At 43.8% G+C, this 25892-nt stretch overlaps 2 protein-coding genes across 5 annotated transcripts in view; one reads left to right on the forward strand and one right to left on the reverse strand.

Annotated features, from left to right (window-relative positions):
* Nucleotides 1–11751, reverse strand: part of adamts10 (ADAM metallopeptidase with thrombospondin type 1 motif, 10) — a 53619-nt gene extending 41868 nt beyond the window's left edge. For 2 of the 3 annotated variants that reach the window (XM_036978115.1, XM_036978114.1), the window contains exons 1-6: nucleotides 11550–11751; nucleotides 6264–6622; nucleotides 2693–3063; nucleotides 1393–1543; nucleotides 958–1160; nucleotides 494–577 (exon numbers count right to left, since the gene is read on the reverse strand). In XM_036978115.1, coding sequence (XP_036834010.1) covers nucleotides 494–577; nucleotides 958–1160; nucleotides 1393–1543; nucleotides 2693–3063; nucleotides 6264–6369 — 915 coding nt within the window. In that variant the 5' untranslated portion in view covers nucleotides 6370–6622; nucleotides 11550–11751. Of the gene's footprint in view, nucleotides 1–493; nucleotides 578–957; nucleotides 1161–1392; nucleotides 1544–2692; nucleotides 3064–5674; nucleotides 5816–6263; nucleotides 6623–11549 lie in introns of those variants that run through there. The other variant, XM_036978116.1, reaches the window with a different exon arrangement.
* A 5235-nt stretch (nucleotides 11752–16986) lies between these two features.
* Nucleotides 16987–25641, forward strand: LOC110524376 (tyrosine-protein kinase ZAP-70). Of its 2 annotated transcripts, XM_021603962.2 has the most exons (14): nucleotides 16987–17305; nucleotides 20764–20827; nucleotides 21395–21880; nucleotides 22035–22195; nucleotides 22494–22632; nucleotides 22732–22813; nucleotides 22934–22956; nucleotides 23054–23093; nucleotides 23207–23417; nucleotides 23674–23880; nucleotides 24090–24282; nucleotides 24413–24553; nucleotides 24863–24975; nucleotides 25086–25641. In XM_021603962.2, exons 3-14 carry the CDS (start codon nucleotides 21476–21478, stop codon nucleotides 25201–25203), a joined length of 1833 nt encoding a protein of 610 aa, XP_021459637.2. In that variant the 5' UTR covers nucleotides 16987–17305; nucleotides 20764–20827; nucleotides 21395–21475; the 3' UTR covers nucleotides 25204–25641. The 2 variants fall into 2 exon arrangements, with proteins under 2 accessions (XP_021459637.2, XP_021459638.2); XM_021603963.2 differs by lacking the exon at nucleotides 20764–20827.
* Nucleotides 25642–25892: the final 251 nt, after the last annotated feature.

Below are 25892 nucleotides of genomic sequence, written 5' to 3' on the forward strand. Positions count from 1 at the left end.
ACCGCATGCCGTTAGCAGCACAGTGCCGTGGCCTGGCTGACCTGCTGGACTGGACAGGGATCAAGAACATGACGTGACATTCATGTCAACCACCAGGCAGCAGGTGGACAGAACACTAGACCACAGTGACGCCCGCCTGCACCGGCTTCATATTTAGCTTTTTATTTGCACTTTTCTAGGGCACTAATGTACGTCATAGCAACAGCCCGAGAGGTCACCAGCAACAACAAGTGCAGTCATGGCTGGGCCGCCTGGCAGGTCACTCTCTCTCCACCACCGCAAATGGCTCCACTTACAAGACATTTTCTGCTGGGAGCAGGGGAGGAAGGACACTTAAGCCAATAATTTGACACAAACAAGGAGCTCATAGATGCTGGCCTAGACAACAGGCTGGACTGAACTAGGAGTGAGATGCAGAGGGGAGGCAGGGTGGATGGATGCAGACCCCATTGAAAGGCAGAGGTTTCTCCGGGATGGGTCTAGAAGAGAATACCTGGTCCTCCATGAGCAGGATGAGACGGGTCACCACGATGTTCACTGCGTTCCCCAGGCTAGAATCCTGGAACAGTTTGGCAACCTGACCTCCAGGGAAACAAGAAAAGACCAGTCTTAAAAAGAGCTGACATCATTCATCACTACCACTTACAACCTAGAAACTTTAATTTCTTCTGTTTGGGATTTTGTGACAGGATGGATGCATCCTGGTGTGGAACAGTAAAATAAGGCCAACCATTTATGAGTGTGTGCTTAGCCATCTGATGGACAGGGTGTGAAGTGATACCCTGTGAAGCAATACTACTACACATTATGACCTCGACTACACTATCTGTAGAACCATTCAATAAAGTAACAACAATCCTAGACTCAATCCTAAACACAGACAAAGTGGACAGGACAAGTATTTTCCAGGTTTTCCACCCTGCCAGTTGTAGTGATCTGGCTCGATGTGAAACTTACAATATTCATGACAGCCAGGATGTACTGCTCGATGTCCCGGCGGCCGTGGTACCCCACCATCATCTTGTCGGCCACCACCAGTGTTTCTACGTAGCGCTCTCTGCTCACAGACCTCTTCAGAGGCAGCTGGCCTCGGCCGATGGGGTTGGGAGGTGTCTTCAGAGTCCTCTGCCACCAGGCCATACCTTTCCCTGGCTTCTCATCTGAAGAACAGTCATAAAGAGGGGTTAATGACATTGAGAGAAGAGAGGATACACCACCTGAGAAGAGTGACATTAATGTGCATGTATTAAAACCAGGTTATTATGTCCTGTAAACTGAGACTGCTGTACAGCCGATATCATAAACGACTGTTTGCTGATCTAATCGGTAACCCGTGAAACATGAGAGTTTGAAGGGGCATGTTGTACCCAGGACCCAGACAGCTCTACCTACCGATGACCCCACAGGATTGGTCCATGTACTGGTGGCGAAGAGATGACCTCTTGTAGACCACATGGGGGCGGCTCTCCCCCCTCGTGAGGTTTTCGGGCGGGGTCAGAGGCTCGATGATATACTCCTCACCCCCTGCCACGATCACCCCCTGCTGGAAAAGTCAGGGAAGCAGAGGTGAGCCAGGGGCCCTCTGAAGGCTGGTGGTGACAGGACAAAAATTGACATCTCTGGTAACTGTCAGGCCTATTACAGTAGCACACTGGAGGTCTCTGTCTGTCTACAGCCAGTCTCTAACATCTCACCTCCCCTCAATGGATACAGTACAGTACTTAACTATCCCTGGCCTGGGATGATAATCATATCAGTTTCTCATCAACCTGGGCCTAAACAAGCACAGGCCCTCACCTCTCCCAGACATGTCTGTAGGTCAGATACATAGGGAGAATGATCCTATCTGAGTCTTTCCACAGAGAGGAGACAGGGAGACACTTCCCCTGATTAGATATCTTGGCTGCAGCCTCTGAGGTCACAGTGAGTGTTTCCCCCCTGGCCCTCTCTAGTCGCTACAATAGCAGCACACTTTCACAGTGCACCTAATCCTGTAATGTGTTTAGTGATGCTCTCGTGGACACACAGCGGATTCCCTGCTGAATTAAGTTATGCTAGTCTGACCACAAGTAATTACGCGTAGGGCTTATTAACACTTTGTGAGCAGATTTAATCATTGGTTGCATTTAGCCCTGTTATTATGGGCCCAATTAGTTATTAGCTGTAAAGGGATCACAAGAATAGATTGATAAGAAGAATGCTTTCATGTGTCAAAAGGCAGATTGGAATTGTGTCATTTGACTGATTTTATTATTTCAAAAGGGTCTGCTGTGGGCGGAGGTGCTAGCTGGCTACTGGATGGTCTGGACGTCCAGCTGTGAACATGCCTTAGTGACATTATGAGTTGTGACCAGCAGGGGAAGTCTGGTGATAACAATGGGCTTTGGTAATCCCTTGTTTACACAAGTGCATTACTGCTCCAGAATAGCATGTGGTCCAGACAGGTGCCCTGGTCTAGTCCAGGATCCAGGGTCAGAGCTATCCTAGTACACAGAATCATAATGTTACACTCAGAGGGAGAGGATTCCTCTGGAGCTCCATTAGCCCTGGGTCCCCTGAGGCCAAGGACAGCAGAACATGACAACAGAGCAACAAGACAACAGGCCAATTAGTACAACAGGCCAATAGGACAATAGGCCAATAGGACAACAGGCCAGTGGTGCTAGCAGTACTAGATGGGTCAGGTTCTTACCAGGCCATTACAGTTGCTGAGAGCCACCTTGCTAGAGTGGGGCTGATCCTGCAGATGGCCTACATAGAGACACTGAAGGGCGTAAGGGTGGCTCCAGGCCAGACGCCCCCTCCTCCAGTACTCTACACGGAACTGACGGGACAGCAGGCCCCCCTGGAGGGTCAGGTTGAGGAGAAAGTTGGTTGTGGGGGTAGAGAGCTGGTAGTACAGCTGGGACAGGTCCTGTTGCTGGTCCTCAGCACTGCGGCGGCTCCGCCGGTGGTGGTTGGGGCTGTCTGCACCCCCATCCCCTGTGTCCAGGGTCTCGCCCTGCGGCCCCACGCGAACCGGGATGGCAATCTCATACTGGCCCAGGCTAGACAGGAACGTAGCTGTAGAGAGACAGAGAGAGGAGACAGAGCACAAACACTCAGTCAATGATATTTCAAATAAACTTTGGTAGAATATACAGTATGTGCATTATCATCACGGCTTAAAGCTTATGAGGACAGGCCTCAGTCAGTAGTGACTAGTGGGATTCTTGAGGACTTCTCAGTCCACGCTATTCCTCCCAAGGCTGTCTCCATAGCAACCCTGAAATCCTATACTTCCTATCTCTGGCTGCGGGCCCGGAGATTTATTGTCCAAACACGGTGCTCCAAACACTGCACTAACAGGGGAAAGGTCAACAGAAATTAGCCCAGTTTTCATCAAGGCCTTTTGCCTTGTTTTGTGGAAAAACAGCCCTCCCCACTGAGAGTAAACAGGCAGGGATTAGTGTCTGTACCGTGAGTCCGGACCCAGGCTCTCTGTTTATGTGGCCAGGCCAGCTTAAATAAACAGCAAGCACCATTAGAGGCCCCCTCCAAACCCCTCCTACCCCATTTCACATCCTTCAGCACATTCTGCAACAGTCAGTTATATGAGCTTTGAATTCCTCTACAACAACATTTCAGACAATTGCCCCACATAAAAAGTGGTATTTTCATGGTATTTTCACAGGGTCAAAAGTATCTGGCCCAGGAAAGCCTCCTGGAGGACTGGAGGGGACTCGGAGGGCAGCGGTCAGATAAAGTAGACCAGTCAAATATTTGGAAGGACTTAATGAGGCATATTTTCAAAAGTGTACTGTACCCCTACTCTCCTCTCCTCTATTGTTCTACAGCTATACAGCTGCTCCTCGTGCCCTCCCTGCTCTGTGCAATAGCTCTCTCTCTGCAGCGCAGCAGTAATCTGTCCAGCAACCTGATAAACCTGTCTAATTAATGAGTGAGGCAGCTAGTGGCCTGACTGGGCTTCACCACTGCTTCCATAAGGCTACCATTCTGCTGCCAGCCCCCTCCCAACGCACTGTGCCCACATGTACAGGGTACTTCAAAGGGGAAATATGGCTGGTACAATGGAAAATAGGGGAGCGAAGTTGGCTAACTACAGTATAAGTGTACAGTAGGTCCTAGTCTGGTCTGAAGGGTCGCGTGGCGTCTGATCCTCTCCCAGGTCCCCTACAACTGATGGAAAGCTGCTCCCAGCTCTCTAGCACCACAGGACGAACCACTTCTCTAATTCTTTTGATCTATTATCTAATCACTAGGATGTTGAGGAAACTATTATTCCTCACCAATAAACCCAACCGGTAACAGAGAGAGGCCCATAAAATAATAGAGGTCTGCAGAGTGTTCACCTTTTGTAAAATAAACTGTCATAAAGCACTACCCAGGGTTCAGTTTATTTTAGCTTTCAGAAGAAAATAACCTTAATTAGCCTTTTTTTTAAAAGAGAAGGAAATGAGAACAGTGGCCTTTTTACTGTAGCGTTCCCAGAGAGGAGCTTCTCTCTCTCATCCATGCCTGGCTGAAAAAGTCAATCTCTGCCTCCGTTACCATAGGGCCCTGTCAGCAGTTCCTCTGCTCATAACGCTGCTCTCAGCTCTGCCTGCCTGTCTTGCTCTCTCCCTGTCTCCCTGTCTGTCTGTCTCCCTTCCTGTCTCTCACCCTGTCTCGCTCCCTGTCGGCCTGTCTGTCTGTCTCCCTTCCTGTCTCCCTCCATGTCTTTCTCCCTGTCTCCCTGTCGGCCTGTCTGTCTGTCTCCCTCCATGTCTCTCTCCCTGTCTCCCTCTCTATCGCCATGTCTGTCTCCGTGTCTGTCTCCCAGTCTGTCTCCCACTATGTCTACCTTACTGTCTGTCTGTCTGTCTGTCTGTCTGTCTGTCTGTCTGTCTGTCTGTCTGTCTGTCTGTCTGTCTGTCTGTCTGTCTGTCTGTCTGTCTGTCTGTCTGTCTGTCTGTCTGTCTGTCTGTCTGTCTGTCTGTCTGTCTCCCACTATGTCTACCTTACTGTCTGTCTGTCTGCATGTCTGTCTGTCTGTCTATATGCCTGTCGGTCATGCCTCTGCCTGGGACAGTTGACTGGCTGAGTTATGAGGCCACGTTGCGGAGCCTCAGTCTCAGTCTGAGAGAAAGGTTATATATACACTCCATGCAATGGTTTAATAACACTAAACTAAATGACTTAATGCCACTACCACGATGGCTTACCTCATTATTCGCTTATTTCAAAGAAATAGGGAAATAAAAAGTTTTCCGAAAAAGCCCAACTCTCCAACTACGCCATGTCTACATATTTGTCCTCTCCTTCTTTTAAATAAACACAAAGCATAGCCAAATAAACTCTGCAGCTTGTCATGAAGTGCAGCAGCAAATATAGACAGATAGCCCCCCATTTTCAAATGTTCTGTTTTTGTTGAAAGGTTTTAATCTAGAATGACTGAAAGGGGTGACCATTCTCAGTTAGATAACAACTGACGCTTGACCAGAAGTCAATATCCATTGTAGGAGACTAGCATGTAGGAATCTAACAGTGGTGCTGAAATGTATAACACCAGACGTACTGTACTAAACAGCCTGCCCTGCATGAATTTCACAGCCTTAACAAATTAAGCATTGACCTACTTGTTGCATTTTCTAGTGAATACTTGTGACAAAAGATAACTCATAAAAATGATTACCGTCCATCATCAACGGAGCTGGTTTCAGTTTTGGGTTAGAAAGGTGTTCTTCTAGAGCGTGTTTAAACAGAGGAGATGAATGAATGGTCCTGTGGTGGTTTTCAAGGAAGCAGTGTAGCAAACTATTGGAAACAGATGACTTGCAGGGTGCAGAGGTTAAGCATAAGAAATGCACAATCAGTGCCTTGTTCTGTAATGGACACTCTGGGTATTTATGTCCGAGCCTAAAGGGGATTGGTCTAGCTGAGGAGAGGTGAGGGGGGCGCGTGGCTCTGCGTCTCTGGAGTTGATTTGTGAGAGCAGGGTTCAAGTTCAGCAGGGCTACTGCCCTGGAGAGTTGCTCAGCTCAGAGGAGGCCCTCAACACTGTATGGAAGAGTTCAATGAACAGGTCCGTTACCTCTGTTCAACTGTCTAAGTGACTGGAAATGTTGAACCACTTTCACAGTCCAGAAGAGGGGATAATACCAATTCCCCAATGAATATGACAGTAATAATAACATAATCATAGTGTGTATTCATGACAAACATTGACACAGTTAAACATTTCCATGTATGTCAAACAAAAGAGAAGAAAGTAGTCGGCTCACCGTGTGACTGGGTGAACTTTTCAGCAGTCTGACTTTCTGCGACCTCGGTGGCAACCATGACGATGATGACAACAATGCAGGCCAAGATCCTCCATACCGTTTCCATGGTTACTACAGCAAGCTTCAGTGCAGTCCCCAGGCCTCTGTCCCAACATGTCTTCTGCCCTCTGATGCCCCTCGTTCACCAGTGGGACGCAGCGAACTCACGGGCCATAGCAGCAGGATAGACCTCTAGAGACTGGACTGGAGCACTCTGGACACACAGCCTCTCTGCTTCTCTCTCTGGTAGGACCAAAGTCAAAGGAAGATGGAGAGACTGCCTCCGAGTATAGCGGAGTCTATAATGTACTGTGGCCTCCCTGTGGAAGAGAAACAGGTTAGTGTGAGGGGAGATTGGGGGAGGGAGAGAGAGAGCATGAGATCTCCCTGACCCAAATGGTCCCCATCTGACAACACAAACATATCTAGTCTGTAGTCAGTGACTCACGAACAGCCACCTCCCGCTGCGTCTTCAGTTGATCAATCACTCCAGGAAAACACTGGCTGACAATCAAGGGACCAGGGTAAGCAAGTCTCGACCTGGGTGCCCTGTGTCTCTTTTAGTCTTCTGCTCACAGGAAAGAGAAAGGAAGGCATTGATCTTTTAAAACGCTGTGCTTAGGCTGAGAGGAGCTGGAAGTGGGTGTTATGTCAGTGGCTGTGGGGGAAAATTACCCAATTTGAGACAAGCAGTGGGTTACTTCCACACTCACTGTTGGCCTCATGTGACCTGGCCACATCACAGGGAAGAGGCAGTCACACACAGCGAGAATAGGCCATTAGCCATAGATCAGGCTTTTTGGGGAGATTAAAAATAGCCTTTAAAAAAGCAACATTGGTTCTTATTACATCACAACACTAAAGATGTCCCATCCCCCATCACACGTTGAAGTGTACAGAGGAGTTAAAAGCCTGGATGATGAGTCCTATTTACAGTAACATTGTGACATTTGTTCCTAAGCCTTTTTGGCAATGTCATTGAGAGGCCCAAACTTAATCTTTGATAACCTTCCCTCAAGCTACACTGCCTACCCTGCTCCCTGCCTCTATCATTCTTTCAGTGTGTCTGGGTAGAGAACAGAGAAGAAGCCACACTGGCCCAGATGGCTGGCGATAAACCAACTGCAGGCAAAGGTAACCGGAAGCAGATGGGAAACGGTTTGGCGACGAAAGTGAGGAAACAAGTAGCCTCCTGACAAAACAAATATGAAAAAGGGAGTGCAAAGCTCAAGGGGCTGTAAGAGAGACAGAGAGAGAGAGATGGGATAGCCATTCTTAAATACTACGTGTGCGTGGAGAGAAGGAGAGAGAGAGAGAGAGAGAGAGAGATGGGATAGCCATTCTTAAATACTACGTGCGTGTGGAGAGAAGGAGAGAGCGAGAGAGAGATGGGATAGCCATTCTTAAATACTACGTGTGTGTGGAGAGAAGGAGAGAGCGAGAGAGAGATGGGATAGCCATTCTTAAATACTACGTGTGTGTGGAGAGAAGGAGAGAGCGAGAGAGAGATGGGATAGCCATTCTTAAATACTACGTGTGTGTGGAGAGAAGGAGAGAGAGAGAGAGAGAGAGAGAGAGAGAGAGAGAGAGAGAGAGAGGGAGAGAAGCAGAAATAAACAAGAATCTTTGCACCTTCTGAAAAAAATGTAAGCTTTCTCAGTGCCTGGATTAAGGTTCACCTCTCTGACTGCTTTCTGAGTTCTGTAGATCACTGCACATATCCAGCTCCAGAGACAGCCTGGCCTGAAGCTTTGCCATGTTGTGTACACCATATATTATATTCATTCATCTAGCTAATGAACAATGATTCATTTGTTCAAGCACAAGTAAGACACAACTGACCCGGCCCATTTGAAAATGAGCAGCTGAAGCTTTTCACACTTATAGTCTGCTCATAATCAGACAATGCTGACTACCATACAATCTACAGACGTAGCTGACATAGTGGGATAGAAGGACGCTTAATGTGCCTCTGGTTTCCCTGCAGTGTAGTGGTTCACAGTACAGTACCGTACAGAATGGGGTCCTAAAACAGTGAGGCGGCTTTGTGTTCCCACTTCCCTTAAATGTGGAGCAACTGTAAGCCCCTCTCCTCTCCATCTCCACAGCCCTCACACTTTTTGCCCTTTCCGCCCCCTTCCTCAAGGCTTTTTTCAGTCATTTCCTGCTTGGCCAAACTCTCCTATATTTTCATTACTTCTTGTTGGAGTCTCATTTTATTGTGGGGTTATTAGACTTGCAGCAAGATATCAAATGTTTTCATTAAAACTCTTCTTCATCTTGTTTACTTAAACAAAGCCCACATAATCAGCCCTCCTATCATTGCCTTTGTGTCTTTAAACAAAGCTGCTTAAAAGCTTTACTGACTGTCTTCAAGTTCTCTCTACACTCACTAAATCATTGTACACTCACTAAATCATTGTACATTCACTAAATCATTGTACACTCACTAAATCATTGTACACTCACTAAATCATTGTACACTCACTAAATCATTGTACATTCACTAAATCATTGTACACTCACTAAATCATTGCTCAATTAAGAAACATGACAAAAATCAGGTAATTTGTGAATTTGTACTATCTCTTGAAAGGGATTTTGTCATTTGTCTTTGTGGGTCTGTTTTGTAGCAGTTTTCCTTTGGGAAAAAAACTCAATGTGTTTGTCATTCGGCCAATACAACCATAATCCTGTAAGTACTGTTGGCATTTTATAATATACATGTAATATATTCAACTTAGCAGACGTTTTTATCATTTCCTTAGATGAGTACCTCTGATCATTTTGAATGCCTAATTGTGGCAATGGCGAGTTCAGAAATTGGAATGGGCTGTATACAGCTCAATTACAATGGGTCAGAGTGCTTTTTAAAAGCAAGACAAGGAGGTATTTGTGGACAACAGTAGAAGAGACATTAGACAGGGAGTTGTAAATTGCAATTTCAGGGTGGGCCAAAGTCATAATGTAGTCTGGACCATAAGCTTTTCAACATATCTACTGGATTGGAGAAGGCAGTGAAGAGTATGTTTTTGCAGACTATGTATAGTGACCCTGCCAGGAACTGTACAGACAGGCAGAATAGACCACACTAATCAAACCCATATGACTTGCTCAATGTAAAGGCTCTCTCTAGGAAATGCTGCTCCCCTGCTCAGCTCCTAACACCACCCTCTGTGTGCTCCTCTGAAGAAACCACTATGATTGTCTACTCTTCCTGTCACTCCTCTCTGATATTAGACTTACTCTTTCGATGTCTCATTTGTCATTCCTATTCGAGTAGGGGAGTGTGGCATCTTTATTGTACTGTAAACACGTCAACACTAAGTGAAAGATGGGAGCTCATGCAGCACATGGCCTAGATACTTGTTTCACCCTGACAGCAGTCACTACCTCAGAAGTGGTGTAGAAAAGCAAGCTCAATTGACATGACTCCCCCATGTTAAGCCTTGCACAAGAAACAACAGATGAGGTGATACAAATAATATGGAGAATAAAGGGAGGGATCTCAGTCTAAAACACTGTCCTGAAAAAAAAAAAAAAAAGTGGGAACATAAACAACTTGGCTTGTCAGACAGCCAAGGATGCGCACTCTGAAAATGAGCTTAAGTCGAAGACAATATTTTGTGAGAGCTGGCTTGGACTCGCTGAGTCAGCCAACAACTCTTAAGAGTGTACAAAAGAACATAGGCAGTTTAAGTCTTGAGTTTCACATTTCTCATACTACACACACCCAGAAGACAACAACAGACCACAGATTTGTCCATTTGCCTCAGCCAGTTGAGAGACCTAGGAACCTCACATGCTGATTAAACACTGCCCAGCCCTACCATGGTGAAAATATTGGATATGAAGGGAATTCACAATATGAACAAAACATCAATCATTTTAGTGACAGATTCTTACCATAAGTTTTTTTAATTAACCCAGCAATAGCAACATTTGAGTTTTGTTACAAAAGAGATCACTAGCCTAATCAGCAACAGGTCACTTCTGGGTCAGTGTCATAAATCTGTTTATTGCTTGAGGAAGAGGAAGTGGTGGGCACTGATCTGCAAGGGAAAAGTACAGTATGGACTACTGTACCAGATATACAGGAAACACCAACATTAAGTGTCTTAATAGGGCAATGGGCCACAAACCAGAACAGCTTCAATGCACCTTGGCATAGATTCTACAAGTGTCTGGAACTCTACTGGAGGGATGCGTCATTCTTCCATGAGAAATTCCATCATTGGTGTTTTGTTGATGGTGGTGGAAAACGCTGTCTCAGTCACTGATCCAGAATCTCCTATAAGTGTTAAATTGGGTTGAGGTCCAGTGACTGAGATGGCCGTGGGCATATGGTTGACATTGTTTTCATGCTCATCAAACCATTCAGTGACCACTCGTGCCCTGTGAGAGCATAGTCATGGTAGCCAAAATAATGGCCTGCCCAGCATTTTTATACATGACCCTAAGCATGATGTTAATTGCTTAATTAACTCAGGAATATGTTACATCACTGTGTTCTCCGTGCAATGCAACTCCTTCAAGGTACTTTTTAGTAAAAATATTTGTTTGATGTGTGTGTGTGAGAGAGAGAGAGAGAGAGAGAGAGAGAGAGAGAGAGAGAGAGAGAGAGAGAGAGAGAGAGAGAGAGGGAGAGAGAGAGATCACCCAATCACACAAATATTATTCAAACACTGAGAGTGCAGTGGTCCTGAAGACTCCCCTTCTGCCTATTCATTGCCCAACTTTTGCTGGAGCAATGCTTTCTCCCCACCCGGCAGAAACCCTCAGAACTATGTGGATTAACTGCTGCTGCTGCTGCCTGGAATCAACCAAGCAAGATCCCTCATCGCCCACATGGGTTCAGCTTTATAAATAAATAACGGTCCTCACTTCACTTAACTGAATCTAACAAATGGGGGAAAATGTCTGGATCCTTGACAGTTTCTTCATTATAACCTCAATGCAATTAAACAAGGAAATATCCCCCAATAATATTGTTAATTCAAAAGATTTTACTTTACTGAGAAATCAACACCATGACAAAATGCCACGTTCTGACTACCTGATAATTCCATGCAAATGTTCGAGTTGTGCAAAATTACTTTAAATAGCTGGAAAATCGATATGTAAGACTTCGAATGAAGTCGTCAACCATTTTTACGGAATCGACTGTAATCTCATAACATAGACAAAAGTGAACACTAGGTTTATGAAATGTGAGTTTAAAAGAAGTTTCAAATTAGGGTCCAGTACCTTTTCCTTCTCCCTGTCCAAGTTCACTATGGTCACCTTTCAGGGTTTCTGGTGTCTTTCTCTTGGTTTACTTCAAGACGTGTCAGTTCCCTTGAAAAGTTATGTCTGTATTGAGCGGATGATCGTACAGTGAGTGGACCTCTCTTGCTCCCAGGGTCTCACTGCCACAGATACGCGCTGGATGCCTGCGCGCTCGCTCTCACTGTACTAAACCAGGAAGTAAAAATGGTAATGGCCGCGTCTGTACACTACGCACAGAGGAGCTACACCAAAGATTTTTGCCGATACCGTGCTTCAGAAAACGAAGGGCCCCAAGAAGGGGATGTTTTAAAACACAACTGTAACCAAAATTCTGCAATAACATATGCATACATTAATTTTATTCTTCATGGTCGACTTATTTTATAATATACTAGTTCAATTAAAACATTTAGGCTACATGCTTTCTTTGAAAGAAATGCGACTTCCCTAATAGTAATAGCCTAATAACGCAGTTTACAGCTGTCTCTTAGATTGGACTCTAATCAAAATAAACGTTCTATAACAGTGACCATGTTATTTTTTGGGGATGCCCAATTGATTCGGAGTTTGGAAATGAAAAAGTTTGTAAAACCTAAATAGTATTTCAAATATGCATAGCTAGCATACTGTTGAAGTCAGAAGTTTACATACACCTTAGCCAAATATATTTAAACTCAGTTTTATCACAATTCCTGACATGTAATCCTAGTAAAAATTCCCTGTCTTAGGTCAGCTGGGATCACCACTTTATTTTAAGAATGTGAAATGTCAGAATAATAGTAGAGAGAATGATTTATTTGAGCTTTTATTTATTTCATTCCCAGTGGGACAGAGGTTTACATACACTCAATTAGTATTTGGTAGCATTGCCTTTAAATTGTTTAACTTGGGTCAAACGTTTTGGGTAGCCTTCCACAAGCTACCCACAATAAGTTGGGTGAATTTTGCCCATTCCTCCTGACAGAGCTGGTGTAACTGAGTCAGGTTTGTAGGCCTCCTTGCTCACGCACGCTTTTTCAGTTCTGCCCACAAATGTTCTATGGGATTGAGGTCAGGGCTTTGTGATGGCCACTCCAATACCCTGACTTTGTTGTCCTTAAGCCATTTTGCCACAACTTTGGAAGTATGCTTGGGGTCATTGTCCATTTGGAAGACCCATTTGCGACCAAGCTTTAACTTCCTGACTGATGTCTAGAGATGTTGCTTCAATATATCCACATAATTTTCCTACTTCATGATGCCATCTATTTTGTGAAGTGCACCAGTCCCTCCTGCAGCAAAGCACCCCCACAACATGATGCTGCCACCCCCGTGCTTCACGGTTGGGATGGTGTTCTTCGGCTTGCAAGCCTCCCCTTTTTCCTCCTATCATAACGATGGTCATTATAGCCAAACAGTTCTATTTTTGTTTCATCCGACAAGAGGACATTTCTCCAAAAACTACGATCTTTGTCCCCATGTGCAGTTCAAAACGTAGTCTGGCTTTTTATGGCGGTTTTGGAACAGTGGCTTCTTCCTTACTGAGTGGCCTTTCCTGTTTATGTCAATATAGTTTACTGTGGATATAGATACTTTTGTACCTGTTTCCTCCAGCATCTTCACAAGGTCCTTTGCTGTTGTTCTGGGATTGATTTGCACTTTTCGCACCAAAGTACGTTCATCTCTAGGAGACAGAACGCGTCTCCTTCCTGAGCGGTATGACCGCTGCGTGGTCCCATGGTGTTTATACCTGCATAATATTGTTTGTACAGATGAACGTGGTACCTTCAGGCATTTGGAAATTGCTCCCAAAGATGAACCAGACTTGTGGAGGTCCACAATTTTCTGAGATTTCTCTTGATTTTCCCATGATGTCAAGCAAAGAGGCACTGAGTTTGAATGTAGGCCTTGAAATAGATCCACAGGTACACCTCCAATTGACTCAAATTATGTCAATTAGCCTATCAGAAGCTTCTAAAGCCATTACATCATTTTCTGGAATTTTCCAAGCTGTTTAAAGGCACAGTCAACTTAGTGTATGCAAACCTCTGACCCACTGGAATTGTGATAGTGAATTACAAGTGAAATAATCTGTCTGTAAACAATTGTTGGAAGAATTACTTGTGTCATGCACAAAGTAGATGTCCTAACCGACTTGCCAAAACTATAGTTTGTTAACAAGAAATTTGTGGAGTGGTTGAAAAACAAGTTTTAATGACTCCAACCTAAGTGTATGTAAACTTCCGACTTCAACTGTATGCGTCTGAAAGTGGGCTTTGTGAAATAGGTGGGTGTATGGAAATCTATAACAGCTAATTGGGCAGATTGGTTGCCACTCAAGACCGTTTTAGAAGTGGCTGCTTGCTGCTTCCTTGTAGCATTTTACCTAACCCTAACTAACCCTTTTCCTAACCTTAACTGCATTGTCCTAACCTGCTAGGTTAGTTCTCCTAACCTGCCATGTTAATTATCTTAACCGGCTATGCTAACCTGCTACGTTAGTCCTAACCTCATTTTGAATGCCCTGACTTCTGCAGAGGCCGTATCACTATAAATGCTGCACAGCCAATGCAGACAACGGATTGACCATGCAGCGCCTTTAAGATGTTAAGCAGTACTCCCTAAAAACACCCCACTTCGATACAGCTATGACTTTTCGTAGCAGGTTAAGCATATGGTTAGGGTTAGCGAAAATGTTCTCCTAACCTTCTAGGAAAAGACACTTGTATCGAAGTGGCCTGTTTTTAGGGAGTCCTGATGTTAAAGCAGCATGTCCTATTAATTTGAAAGATAAAAAATAAATAGGTATTTTAATCAGAGTATTAATTGATCATGACCTTACCCGATTAAGATAATCAGAGTAAGGCATTTACATTACTAATACCATACATGTAAACCCTGAATGTGGTTGAAACACACTGCCTAGGTTAGGCTGCCTAATGTTGGCCTGGTGGGGATATTCTTATTCTTCAGATTAGATGCTGTCTGGTGGTGATAGTTGCTGTAGGTGCTAATATGGCCTAATAGTAACAAATAAAATAACATTTTATTTTTCCCATGCTTCATAAACAACAGGTGTAGATTAACAGTGAAATGCTGATTTACGGGCCCTTCCCAGCAACACAGAGAGAAATAATAGAAAAGTAAAACACGTAATAATCTATACCTGGTGTACCAGCACAGAGTCGATATGCAGGGGTACGAGGTAATTGAGGTAGAAATGTACATATAACTATAAATAAAGTGATAATGAACAGTAGCATCAGCGTATGTGATGAGTCAAAAAGTTAGTCCAAAGAGGGTTAATGCAGATAGTCCGGGTAGCAATTTGGTTAACTATTTAACTAACTATTTAGCAGTCTTGTAAAGGGCCGTATGCATTACCCTTTGTAGCGCCTCGCGGTCAGATGCCAAGCAGTTATCATACCAAAGCCGGGACGCAGCAAGTCAAGAGGCTCTCAATAGTGCAGCTGTAGAACCTTTTGAGGATCTGAGGTCCATGACAAATCTTTTCAGCCTCCTGAGAGGGAAGAGGCATTGTCGTGCCCTGTTTATGACTGTGTTGGTTTGTTTGGACCATGATAGATTCATGTGGACACCGAGGAACCCGCTCCACTACAGCCCTGTTGATGTGAATGGGGACATGCTCGGCCCTCCGTTTCCTGTAATCCACTATCAGCTCCGATGTCTTGCTGATGTTGAAGGAGAGGTTGTTGTCCTGGCACCGTACTGCAAGGTCTCTGACCTCCTCCCTATAGGCTGTCTCATCGTCGTAGGTGATCAGGCTTACCACCGTTGTGTCGTCGGCACGCAGTCGTGGGTGAAGAGGGAGTACAGGAGGGGCTTAAGCATGCACCCCTGAGGGGCCCCTGTGTCGATGATCAGCGTGGTGGGTGGCCCATCAAGAAGTACAGGAACAAGTTGAAGAGGGAGGGAGGTGTTCAGTCCCAGGGTCCTTAGCTTAGTGATTAGCTAGCTTGGAGGGCACTATGGTGTTGAAAGCTGAGCTGTAGTAAATTAGCAGCATTCTCACATAAGTGTTTGTCTTGTCCAGGTGGGAAAGGGCCATGAGGGGTACAATAGAACTTGCGTCATCTTTGGATCTGTTAGGGAGGTATGTGAATTGGAGTGGGCTGTCTCATTGGTACTGTAGTAAGATGGCACCGACAGATTTGGCAGTTCTGCTTCTAGCTCCTAAGCAACTTTGCAGTATTTATTTTGTTGTTGTATAATTTCTTACATTATTAGTCCAGAACATTTTTCGTGTTTTACACACAGCAGGAAATAATTTTGGGATATCAGAGCGGCACAAGCATTTCGCTACACCCTCAATAACATCTGCTAAATATGTATATGTGACCAATTCAATCTTATTTTATTTGGTGTGAGCCATGACCAGCCTTTCAAAGCATTTCATGGCTACAGTTGTGAGTGTTACGGGGCGATAGTCATTTCGACAAGTTACCTTGGCATTCTTGGGCACAGGGACTATGGTGGTCTGCTTGAAACACGTAGGTATTACAGATTGGGTCAGGGTGTCGCACCCTGATCTGTTTTACCTGTCTTTGTTTATTGTCTCCAACCCCTCCAGGTGTCGCCCATCTTCCCTGTTTCCAGTTCGTCTTGTCTGTCACGTTTACCAGCATTTTGTCCTGTCAGCTCCTGTCTTTTCCCAGCCTCTCTTTTTTTCGCCCTCCTGGTTTTTGACCCTTGCCCGTCCTGACCCTAAACCTCCCGCCTGACCACTCTGCCTGCCCCTGACCCTGAGCCTGCCTACTGTCCGGTACCTCTGCCACTATCTGGATTTCCGACCTCTGCCTGACCTGACACTGAGCCCGCCTGCCGCCCTGTACCTTTGCCTCTGTTTGTGCAATAAACATTGTTACTTCGACACGGTCTGGACTTGGGTCTTACCTGATTCCTGATACAGGGAGAGGTTGCCAGCTGGTCAGCGCATGCTATGAGTATGTGTTCTTGTAATCCGTCTGGCCCTGCGGCCTTGTGAATGTTAACCTGTTTAAAGGTCTTACTGACATTGTCTATAGGGAGTGTGATCACACAGTCATCCGGAACAGATGATGCTCTCATGCATGGTTCAGTGTTGCTTTAATCGAAGCGAGCATAGAAGACATTTAGTAGACAACTGTAGTAGTAACAGCAACTTGCCAGTGTTATTATCCTACTTAATTCCTTTGCATGTCTCCTATGCATATTACACATGCACTTGACTTGTTATTAGTGGTAGTAGTTAGGTCTACCTGAATAGTTAATCCAGACCGCCCTCTGTAGGTGATTTTGAGGGCATGCACTAGCCCTGTTCTGACATGTGGCCTCCAACAAAGAGATATCTGAAATGGAATGCTGTTCCATGTAACCATTAAAACCTCCACCATAGCCTCGCTGCTGGAGGGCCGTGGTCGACAGTTGGATACAGAAAACTGGGTCAGCTGTGTCAGATGGTTGTAAATATTGAAATGGTGCTATTTTTTTATTTCTGCCTTTTCATGAAACAAAAGGTAGTATAGTAGAAAGGGTTTCATGTAGCTGAGGTGAGGAAGTAGCTTAGTGAAGATTCCAGGGCTGTATCAATCAACCCACATAGTTTTCCTGAACCCCCACTCGTGCCCTCACTCAGCAGTGCTGATGCATATTCTCTGTCACCTATACAGATTGACAGACTCAGCAGCTCTCTGTCTCTGAGGCCAATCTACTAAGATCTCTGACTTCTTTCCTCAGTTCCAGTGAAATAGTGTATGGTGAGTCCATCTCATTTAAAAAAACAGTTCTGTCTTTTTATTCACTTATTTTCAGTTGAGGAATTAGGATGAATCTCTTTTAACCAAATCAAGGATTTTGTTTCGGCTGTATTTTGGAGATGGAAAAAAGATCAAGTTGAAAGTCTATTACTTGAATGTACTTTGAAGTATACAATACAATATTTTAGACTGCATTTATATCAATAATATATGTAAAAATGTTCCTTTTCTATGACTTGTTTCCTTATAACCAGTGTCTTAAACAGATTTAAAACTGTTAATATGTTTCTATTAGAAGAGTTTGTGCTGTAACACAGGCAATATGGGTTCACCACAGTGCGCAAAGACATTCTAGCTGTGGCTTCAAAAGTAGAGATTATATTTATAAATAGTTGCTTTCATTGTGTATATGAATAGAAAACCAAAAGGGGGTAGGATTTTCAAGTAGACACACCCGTGGTTCATGTGTGTCGTTACTGCTTGTAATTTTCTTTTGAATTATACTGTAGATTATATTTTGAGACTTGCTGGCACTTGTAATCAGACAAATATGACAAAATAGGTTACTGTGCTTTGTATGAAAATAAGGGGCTGTATTTTTACGACGTTTTAAACAGACTCATTCTCAACTAGACGACAGACTAACCTTCATACTTCTTTGAAATATTCTGAACATAATGCAGTCCAGTAATGGGTTCTATAAGAATCTATAAGAAACAACTTGATTGGCCTGTTGGGATAGAGCCCTGGTTTAAACCTTACTGGCCAAACTGTGCCTTGACGATGTGTGGCTGACTTGGGCAATTTCATTCTATATATTGGCTAACTCATTACAGAGGTGCCACAACCCAGATCACTAAGACTGATGTGTTGTCGTTCCAGGGAGAATTAGAGAGTTAGGGGTCACAAAATACTTGATTACCCTCTTGGGTTTGGTCTTAAGCTCGACTGGCTAAATATGGCTGGGTGAGGGGAAATTGTCAGCTACCCAGCAAGTCAAGCATTTTGCAAGCTGCATGAAACAATAGCAGAACAAGAAATTAAAAAAGCTTGATTTGAAATCAGCAATAGTCTTCTACGTTTACGAAAAATATGCGCATTAAGTCCCTTATTGATTTTCCATTGAAGTAAGCAATTTCTAAATATTATTTGTTTTCTAGGTAGCAGTCTCAGCCACATACTTTAAATTAACTACTTATTAGAGTCTTCCACCATTTTAATGTATGTTTGTTTGTAGGCCTATTTGTGGTTGTTTCTGCAAACACTGTAGGTGTTCTTAAGCAACATTGTGTGGTCTCTTTGTTCTCTAAAGGCCTACACCACTATATAAAAAACAACATTGCCGCATTGAACACATTTATATTTAGTAGTAGCCAAAGCGATCCCTAAAAATAGCTAGGTATTGTGTATCTAATGATTTAGGAATGTTTTTGTTAGCATAACTTACAGAACAGATCATGTTTCTGATATAACGTTTCTTTTCAATCATCTTCTGAACACTCTAATGGCAAAACATGATGGGCTATTATTTATATGACTATGATTACATATGAAATACATGGCAAATATGTATTATTGTTACAGATCATGGCCATGTGCCAACGACTGAATTTTGCAAAGCTGAGTTTACTTCTTATAGTTGATTATTGTAATAGCTAAACCAAGGGCCCTCTATCGTTTTATCGTTTGTGGTACAGTGGACAAAGCATTTCTATTGTAGAGCTCACAGTCACAAGTACTTGCATGGGAAAAGTTGTGCGTCAGAACACAGTTCTGCTATCTCTCCGCTCTTTAAATCTATGGCCTTCAGCCTGCCGAGAGGACCTGGGACTCCTCTAAGGGTCGGCCGGTTCAACCGTCCAACCTGCTGGTACTGTATGCCCTATATTGGCTCAGCTGTAAACCCCAACCAACCTCCGGGCAAAGCACTACTGAGAATGCAGGGTCTACCAGGGGAGAATATAGGCCTACAGCTGGTTTTGATGTGAGTTTAATGTCTTGTGGGAAAAAAGTAATTTTGTTGGAATGTAACGTTTGAATATTAACAGCATGGGTAATGTTTGTAGAAGTGTATTGGAAAAAGTGCTGATGCAGTTCAATATCCACCACACTGTCAGTCTCTGTTTTGTAAAGTAACATCTGGGTTGCTCTATATATTGTTAGTGAAATTTGTCTTGGTTGGTTTGTTTTCCTTATGAAGCAGTATAACATTCAAAAATAGTTTTATTAAGCAATAAGGTCTGAGGAGGTGTGGTATATGGCCAACGTACCACGGCTAAGGGCTGTTCATGTCTGTATATTGGCTATTTCTAAAAGAGATTACAAACTAGGTGGTTCGAGCCCTGAATGCTAATTGGCTGAAAGCCGTGGCATATCAGATCGTATACCATGGGTATGACAAAATGTTTGTGATATACTGTATGGCTAATATACCACGGTCAAGGGCTGTGTATCCAGGCACTCCGTGTTGCGTTGTACATAAGAACAGCTCTTAGCCGTGGTATATTGGCCATAAACCACACCCCCTCGGGCCTTATTGCTTTAATATATAGAGTATTCCCTTATCAGAAGTTTATCTCCATTTAGGTTTTCTGTTCTGGACTGGAAGGAAAGAAACATCAGGGAAGAGAATTGGGGTGGTCAAAAGCAAACAGCATATTTATGCTCCGATTACTGAGCTAGTGGTGAGACATTTATGGTTTTGTCTATGTGTTCACTCATAAATTCAGGGAACTAGAAAAGAAAATGTGGACATTTCCTCGTCAACAAGTCTCTTGTTGACAATACATCTTCTTCTCTGACAGATTGGTTTTTATGCTCAACATCTTTCCATTTGCATGGGAACTGACTTTCATGGCTATTCTCAAGTGGTTGAATCACAACACAGTTTTAAAAGCATAACACAAACATAGACACACATAGACAAAGATGACCCAGTCTTTACCTTCGCCCTCCTTTTGACATATCTCACCTCATAGAATCCTTTCACAAAGCACAGGACTTCATCTCTAAAGCAATACATCAAATATTGGCCATGGGCCATAAGTTTGCACTTTTTTACAAGAAAAATGGGAATGAAGAGTTCCCATAAGGAGCTGCTAGTACATTGTGTATCATGTAATAAACTGAAGTTTGATTTTAGCAGTTGATTCAAACTACAAACCAAACCAAGGAAAACCACCCTGACCTATGACTCACACCAGCAGTTGACATTTTTGATTTGCTAAAGCTTCCATTTTCCAAAATGAGGCTGTCAATTTAAACGGAAAAGAGGAAGTTATATGAAAACCGCAAATAGATAACTCAGTACATCACTATGCTAACTGATTCAACTGTTTATTTTGCCTGCCAGACTTCTTTTATTTCTGCTTCTGTGCGTGAATATCATGTCATCTTGATAGTTGTCTGGTGTGCGTTTAAAAAGTTATGATACTCATCTGTGTCTTACCCACCAACAGGCATTTTCCACTTGTTATCAAATAAAGCTACCTCACAGCAGAGCAGACACCAGCTGCTTTGATGGTAATTGCACAGACTGCAGTCTACACTTCTTTTAAATTCTCCTGATAGTCAGAATAAAGCACAAATTAGTTTAAACAAATACTGATGGGGGATACAACGGAAATATTTTGTTTTTGTATTTTCATGTGTCTATAAAGGACATTTGTTTTCATAATCTTCATTGAAATGTGCAGCAGTGTGTTGAACAGCTCAGGGAAAATGTGAGAAAGAGCAGCACCTGTTCAACGTAAGAGTGAGAAACTGAAGACTTGGAGAAGGAGGATGGGGGCGGGTGCATTTCCTGTTGTGGCTGTGCTTAACACCAGTCTGTGCCGGTGTAGAGAAACACGCATAGCCTACTATTTCTCTCACTTACTGCACCCAGAACAGCCCAACCACACAAATACCCCAGATACTCCTCTGGATCCCTGAGATGGAGTTTCTGATGAAGACTGTAGACTGTCATCAACAACCTCAATTAGAGAAAAACTACGATCTGGAAAACATACTGTAGTTAGCATTACTTATGGTCATTTGAATATTGTGAAAATAATAATGCATTATTATTTCCATTCTCTCTCTGTATAGATCTTTAATCAGGAGCTTCCAGACATCTCCAACCCTTCCAACTGAGGAGTCTTCCCTCGTACTTCCTGAGGAGACTCAGACATGGCGACAGACCCTGCGACAGAACTGCCATTCTTCTACGGCAGCATCAGTCGCTCGGAGGCTGAGGAGCACCTGAAGCTGGCAGGCATGGCAGACGGGCTGTTCTTGCTGCGCCAGTGTCTGCGGAGCCTGGGTGGCTACGTGATCTCCCTGATATGGGACCTGGACTTCCACCACTACTCTGTGGAGAAACAACTCAATGGCACCTACTGTATTGCGGGTGGCAAGCCCCACTGTGGGCCAGCGGAGCTCTGTGAGTTCTACAGTAAGGACTCAGATGGCCTGGTGTGCAACCTGAAGAAGCCCTGTCTGCGCTCACCAGACAACCCCATTAGAGCAGGCGTATTTGATAACCTGAGGGACAACATGCTGAGGGAGTATGTACGACAGACATGGAACCTGGAGGTGAGGGTTGGCTGAAGAATAGGCAGCAGGGTCACACCAACAGCATCTCTGATGCCCTGTAGAACCTTGGCACGAGTAGGATAACTGATGTTAGTCTGCTGGCCCTGCTGGCCCTGTGTAGGCTCAGGTTGACTAACTGTCTGTCTGTGTTCAGGGGGAGGCCATGGAGCAGGCCATCATCAGCCAGGCCCCACAGCTGGAGAAGCTGATCGCCACCACTGCCCATGAGAGGATGCCCTGGTACCACGGCAAGATCCCTCGCCAGGAGGGGGAGAGGCGACTCTATTCCAGGGCACAGCCAGACGGAAAGTTCCTGTGAGTCATTTAATATATTTTAGTTCAATTCCATCCAAAAGTCCCTGTCGTGGTAATTCTTACACAGGGACATTCAAAGTCAATCTTAAATTAGTCATTATTTACAATCAGCGCACTGGAGAGGTTCCAACAAACTTGATGCACCATAGGGAACGTCTGTCAGGAGCTCTAACGGGGCAGTCCCATTAGTTCCCTTATACACAAACATATATATTAGTTCCCTTATATACAAATATAACAATTTACATCACATCCCAAAACACTCACAACAATGATTATAATGTTTTTTTCTCATCAGAGTCAGAGACAGGGAAGAGTCCGGCACCTTTGCCCTTTCTTTGGTGTACGGAAAAACGGCCTACCATTACCAGATCCTACATGACAAATCAGGGAAGTACTCCATGCCAGAGGGAACCAAATTTGACACTGTGTGGCAGGTAGACTCTTCTGTCTTCTTCAACAAATTGGTTCAAATTTATTATGTCTGCTACCTCATGTTAAAGTTAACCCCACTCTCCCTCCCTTCTACACTGCAGCTGGTTGAGTATCTTAAGATGAAGCCTGATGGGCTAGTGACAGTTCTGAGGGAACCATGTGTGAACCGCAACAATGCCAAACGTAATGAACCAACATTTTGTTCTCAAGTGAATCAAAATCATCACATTCTTCTTCTCCTTTCACAAAATGTGTCCCCTGTGCAATTTAATTAATTGTCTTATTTTTCAAATCCATTTTCAGAGACTCCGGTTGTGCCCTCAGGGGTGAGTGTCAAGAACATTTTATAATTTATCCATGGTAGATACAGTACTTTCCAAATTCATTCACACAGATCTACTGAATACAGTACATTTCTTTCAGAGGTTGTCCAGAACAAATAGATACACACCGCCACCTGGAGGTAGGTCACTAACATTACAACAGACACCCATGGCCTTTCCACCAAAATCCACATCAAAAAATTATTGAACGTGTCTTTATGTCATTTACCTGTGGTTTGGCCCTTTCTTACAGTACCTCTGGGGGGCTCCACGGAAGTCAACACTTCGCCCCCCACAGACCGTCAGATGCTGCCCATGGACTGCAGTGAATTTGTCAACCCTTACCATGACCCCAATGACCTGAAGAAGTTCTTCATCAATAGGGAGCAGCTGATGATTGACGAGGTGGAGCTCGGCTCAGGCAACTTTGGCTGTGTCAAGAAAGGAGTTTTCAAGACAAATAAGTGAGGGGGGGTGGGGGGTGCTGCTTCTTGGATGAATGAAAACAAAACATCAGAACCTGAGTTTAGAACCAATAACCTCATGCCTAGAGCCACTTATAACAACTGGTAACTACGTTTAATGTCACAGAGGTGTATAATTATTTTTATTGAGAAAGTGAGCTGATCAGGAAAAACTCTGAACACTAGTTAGAGGCTAACATTTAGAACAACATGGGGCCCGATTGATAACATATCACAAATGATTGTGAGCTTCCAGGGGCCACACGGATGTGGCCATCAAGGTGCTGAAGAGTGAGAATGAGAAGCTGGTGAAAGATGAGATGATGAGGGAGGCGGAGATCATGCACCAACTGAGTAACCCTTACATCGTCCGCATGCTGGGGCTCTGCCAGGCTGAGTGCCTGATGCTGGTGATGGAGATGGCTTCTGCTGGGCCACTCAACAAGTTCCTCTCCACCAATAAGTAAGGGCAATGATTTCACACGTGTAGTACAGTATATCATAAGGCATGTTTTTCTCTTAATAGTGACATTGATCATAGAGAGTTATGGAAATGCAATTGATGATAGCCCTGCTATTACTCAAACAGTGATGATGAGCTCAGCAAAGTGAAGCTAAATACCATGAGAATTGAGTTTATTTGAGTTCCCTTTCTGTCTCTCTACCTCTCAGGGATAAGGTCACAGTGGAGAACATTGTGGGGCTGATGCACCAGGTGTCTATGGGAATGAAGTACCTGGAGGAGAAGAACTTTGTGCACAGAGACCTGGCAGCTCGCAACGTCCTGCTGGTCAACCAACAGTTCGCCAAGATCAGTGACTTTGGCCTGTCCAAGGCTTTGGGTGCTGATGACAACTATTACAAGGTAGAAGTCTCTTGCATGTGTCATGTGCTATAATGTTAAGTTGCTCTGTTGTATATAGTTAAATGATGCAGTTCTTCATATGTACATTATTAATGTGGTATGGTAAGCATGTGTGTGCGTGGGTACATAGGCACGCACTGCAGGAAAATGGCCGCTGAAGTGGTATGCTCCAGAATGCATGAATTTCCACAAATTCTCCAGCAAGAGTGATGTCTGGAGCTTCGGTGTCACCATGTGGGAAGCCTTTTCTTTTGGAGGGAAACCATACAAGGTACTATCTGTACAGCAGCAGCAAGATCTATACACAACAAACATTTAAAGATGTATACTGCTGCCTAGTGGTTAGAGAGTTGGGCCAGTTACCGAAAGGTTGCTAGATCAAATCCCCGAGCTAACAAGGTAAAAATCTGTTGTTCTGCCCCTGAACAGGGCAGTTAACCCACTGTTCCTAGCCTGTCATTGTAAATAAGAATTTGTTCTTAACTGACTTGCCTAGTTAAATAAAGGTTCAATAATAACAGCCTCCAACAACAGAGCTGTTGAGATGATCTTCATCTGTCTTTTTACCACATGTGATCAGAAAATGAAAGGTCCTGAGGTGATCAGTTTCATTGCCAGTGGGAGCCGCATGGAATGTCCATCTGGATGTCCAGATAAAATGTATGCTCTGATGAAGGACTGCTGGACATACAAGTAAGTGAGAAACCAGAGACCTATTCATTTTCACACCACATGCTACTAGACCACACTGCTGCCCAAAGGAGATCCATCAAGTCTAAAGTGTCTGATCTTTCTCTTCTCAGACACGAGGACCGGCCAGGCTTTGTGAAGGTGGAGGAGCGCATGCGAGGCTTTTATTACTCTATATCCAACAAAACTCTGCCTGAGGGGACCACAGACGCTGCTGAGCCTCTCAAATAGTCCAGGGACAAGATACACTCTGTCCCCGCACCACACAATGCATTCTTTGAGACAGACAATGAGCCTCTTATGAACTGGGAACAAGCTGACGGCTTCAGAAACAGGCAGCAACAGTAAACAGCTAAACAAGCCTTATTGACGCAAATGTGAGTCTGTAATGAAAGTAATTCATATTACAACAGCCTTTTTTATTAGCTCAGGACTGCATCATTTGTTGGTTTGAATGTTTTGGAAGAAACTAAAAAAAAATGGTACATGTTAGAATTGTAAAACTGCATATTGAAAGTGTAATTCCCTGAGAATATAATTAGGTCTAGTGTGAATTCTGTTTCTATTTATGTGCTTTAGCTCTCTATACATTTGTTAACACGTCATGATGAATAAAACATGTCACAGAATATGGTGTATGTATATCAAGTAATTGAAGAAATTACTTTTTAATAAATTATGAAAAAGACTTTAAGATCAGAAATATGGGATTAATTTCGTTTTTGAGTTGTGAAATTGTCTACATTTTCACAATATCTGTTACCAAGTTTGTCACTTCCACGAGAGATTGACATTTTCACAACACTTTAAAATCGAAAACTATGAGGAAACGATTAAACCCATAGCTATATCATCGACACAACAGTCTTGCTTAGATTAATATGATGTCAAACAATTCACTTTGTTTGAATTATCAAAAT

This window comes from Oncorhynchus mykiss, chromosome 5 (genome assembly GCF_013265735.2).
Source record: "Oncorhynchus mykiss isolate Arlee chromosome 5, USDA_OmykA_1.1, whole genome shotgun sequence".
Classification (NCBI taxonomy): Eukaryota; Metazoa; Chordata; class Actinopteri; order Salmoniformes; family Salmonidae; genus Oncorhynchus; species Oncorhynchus mykiss.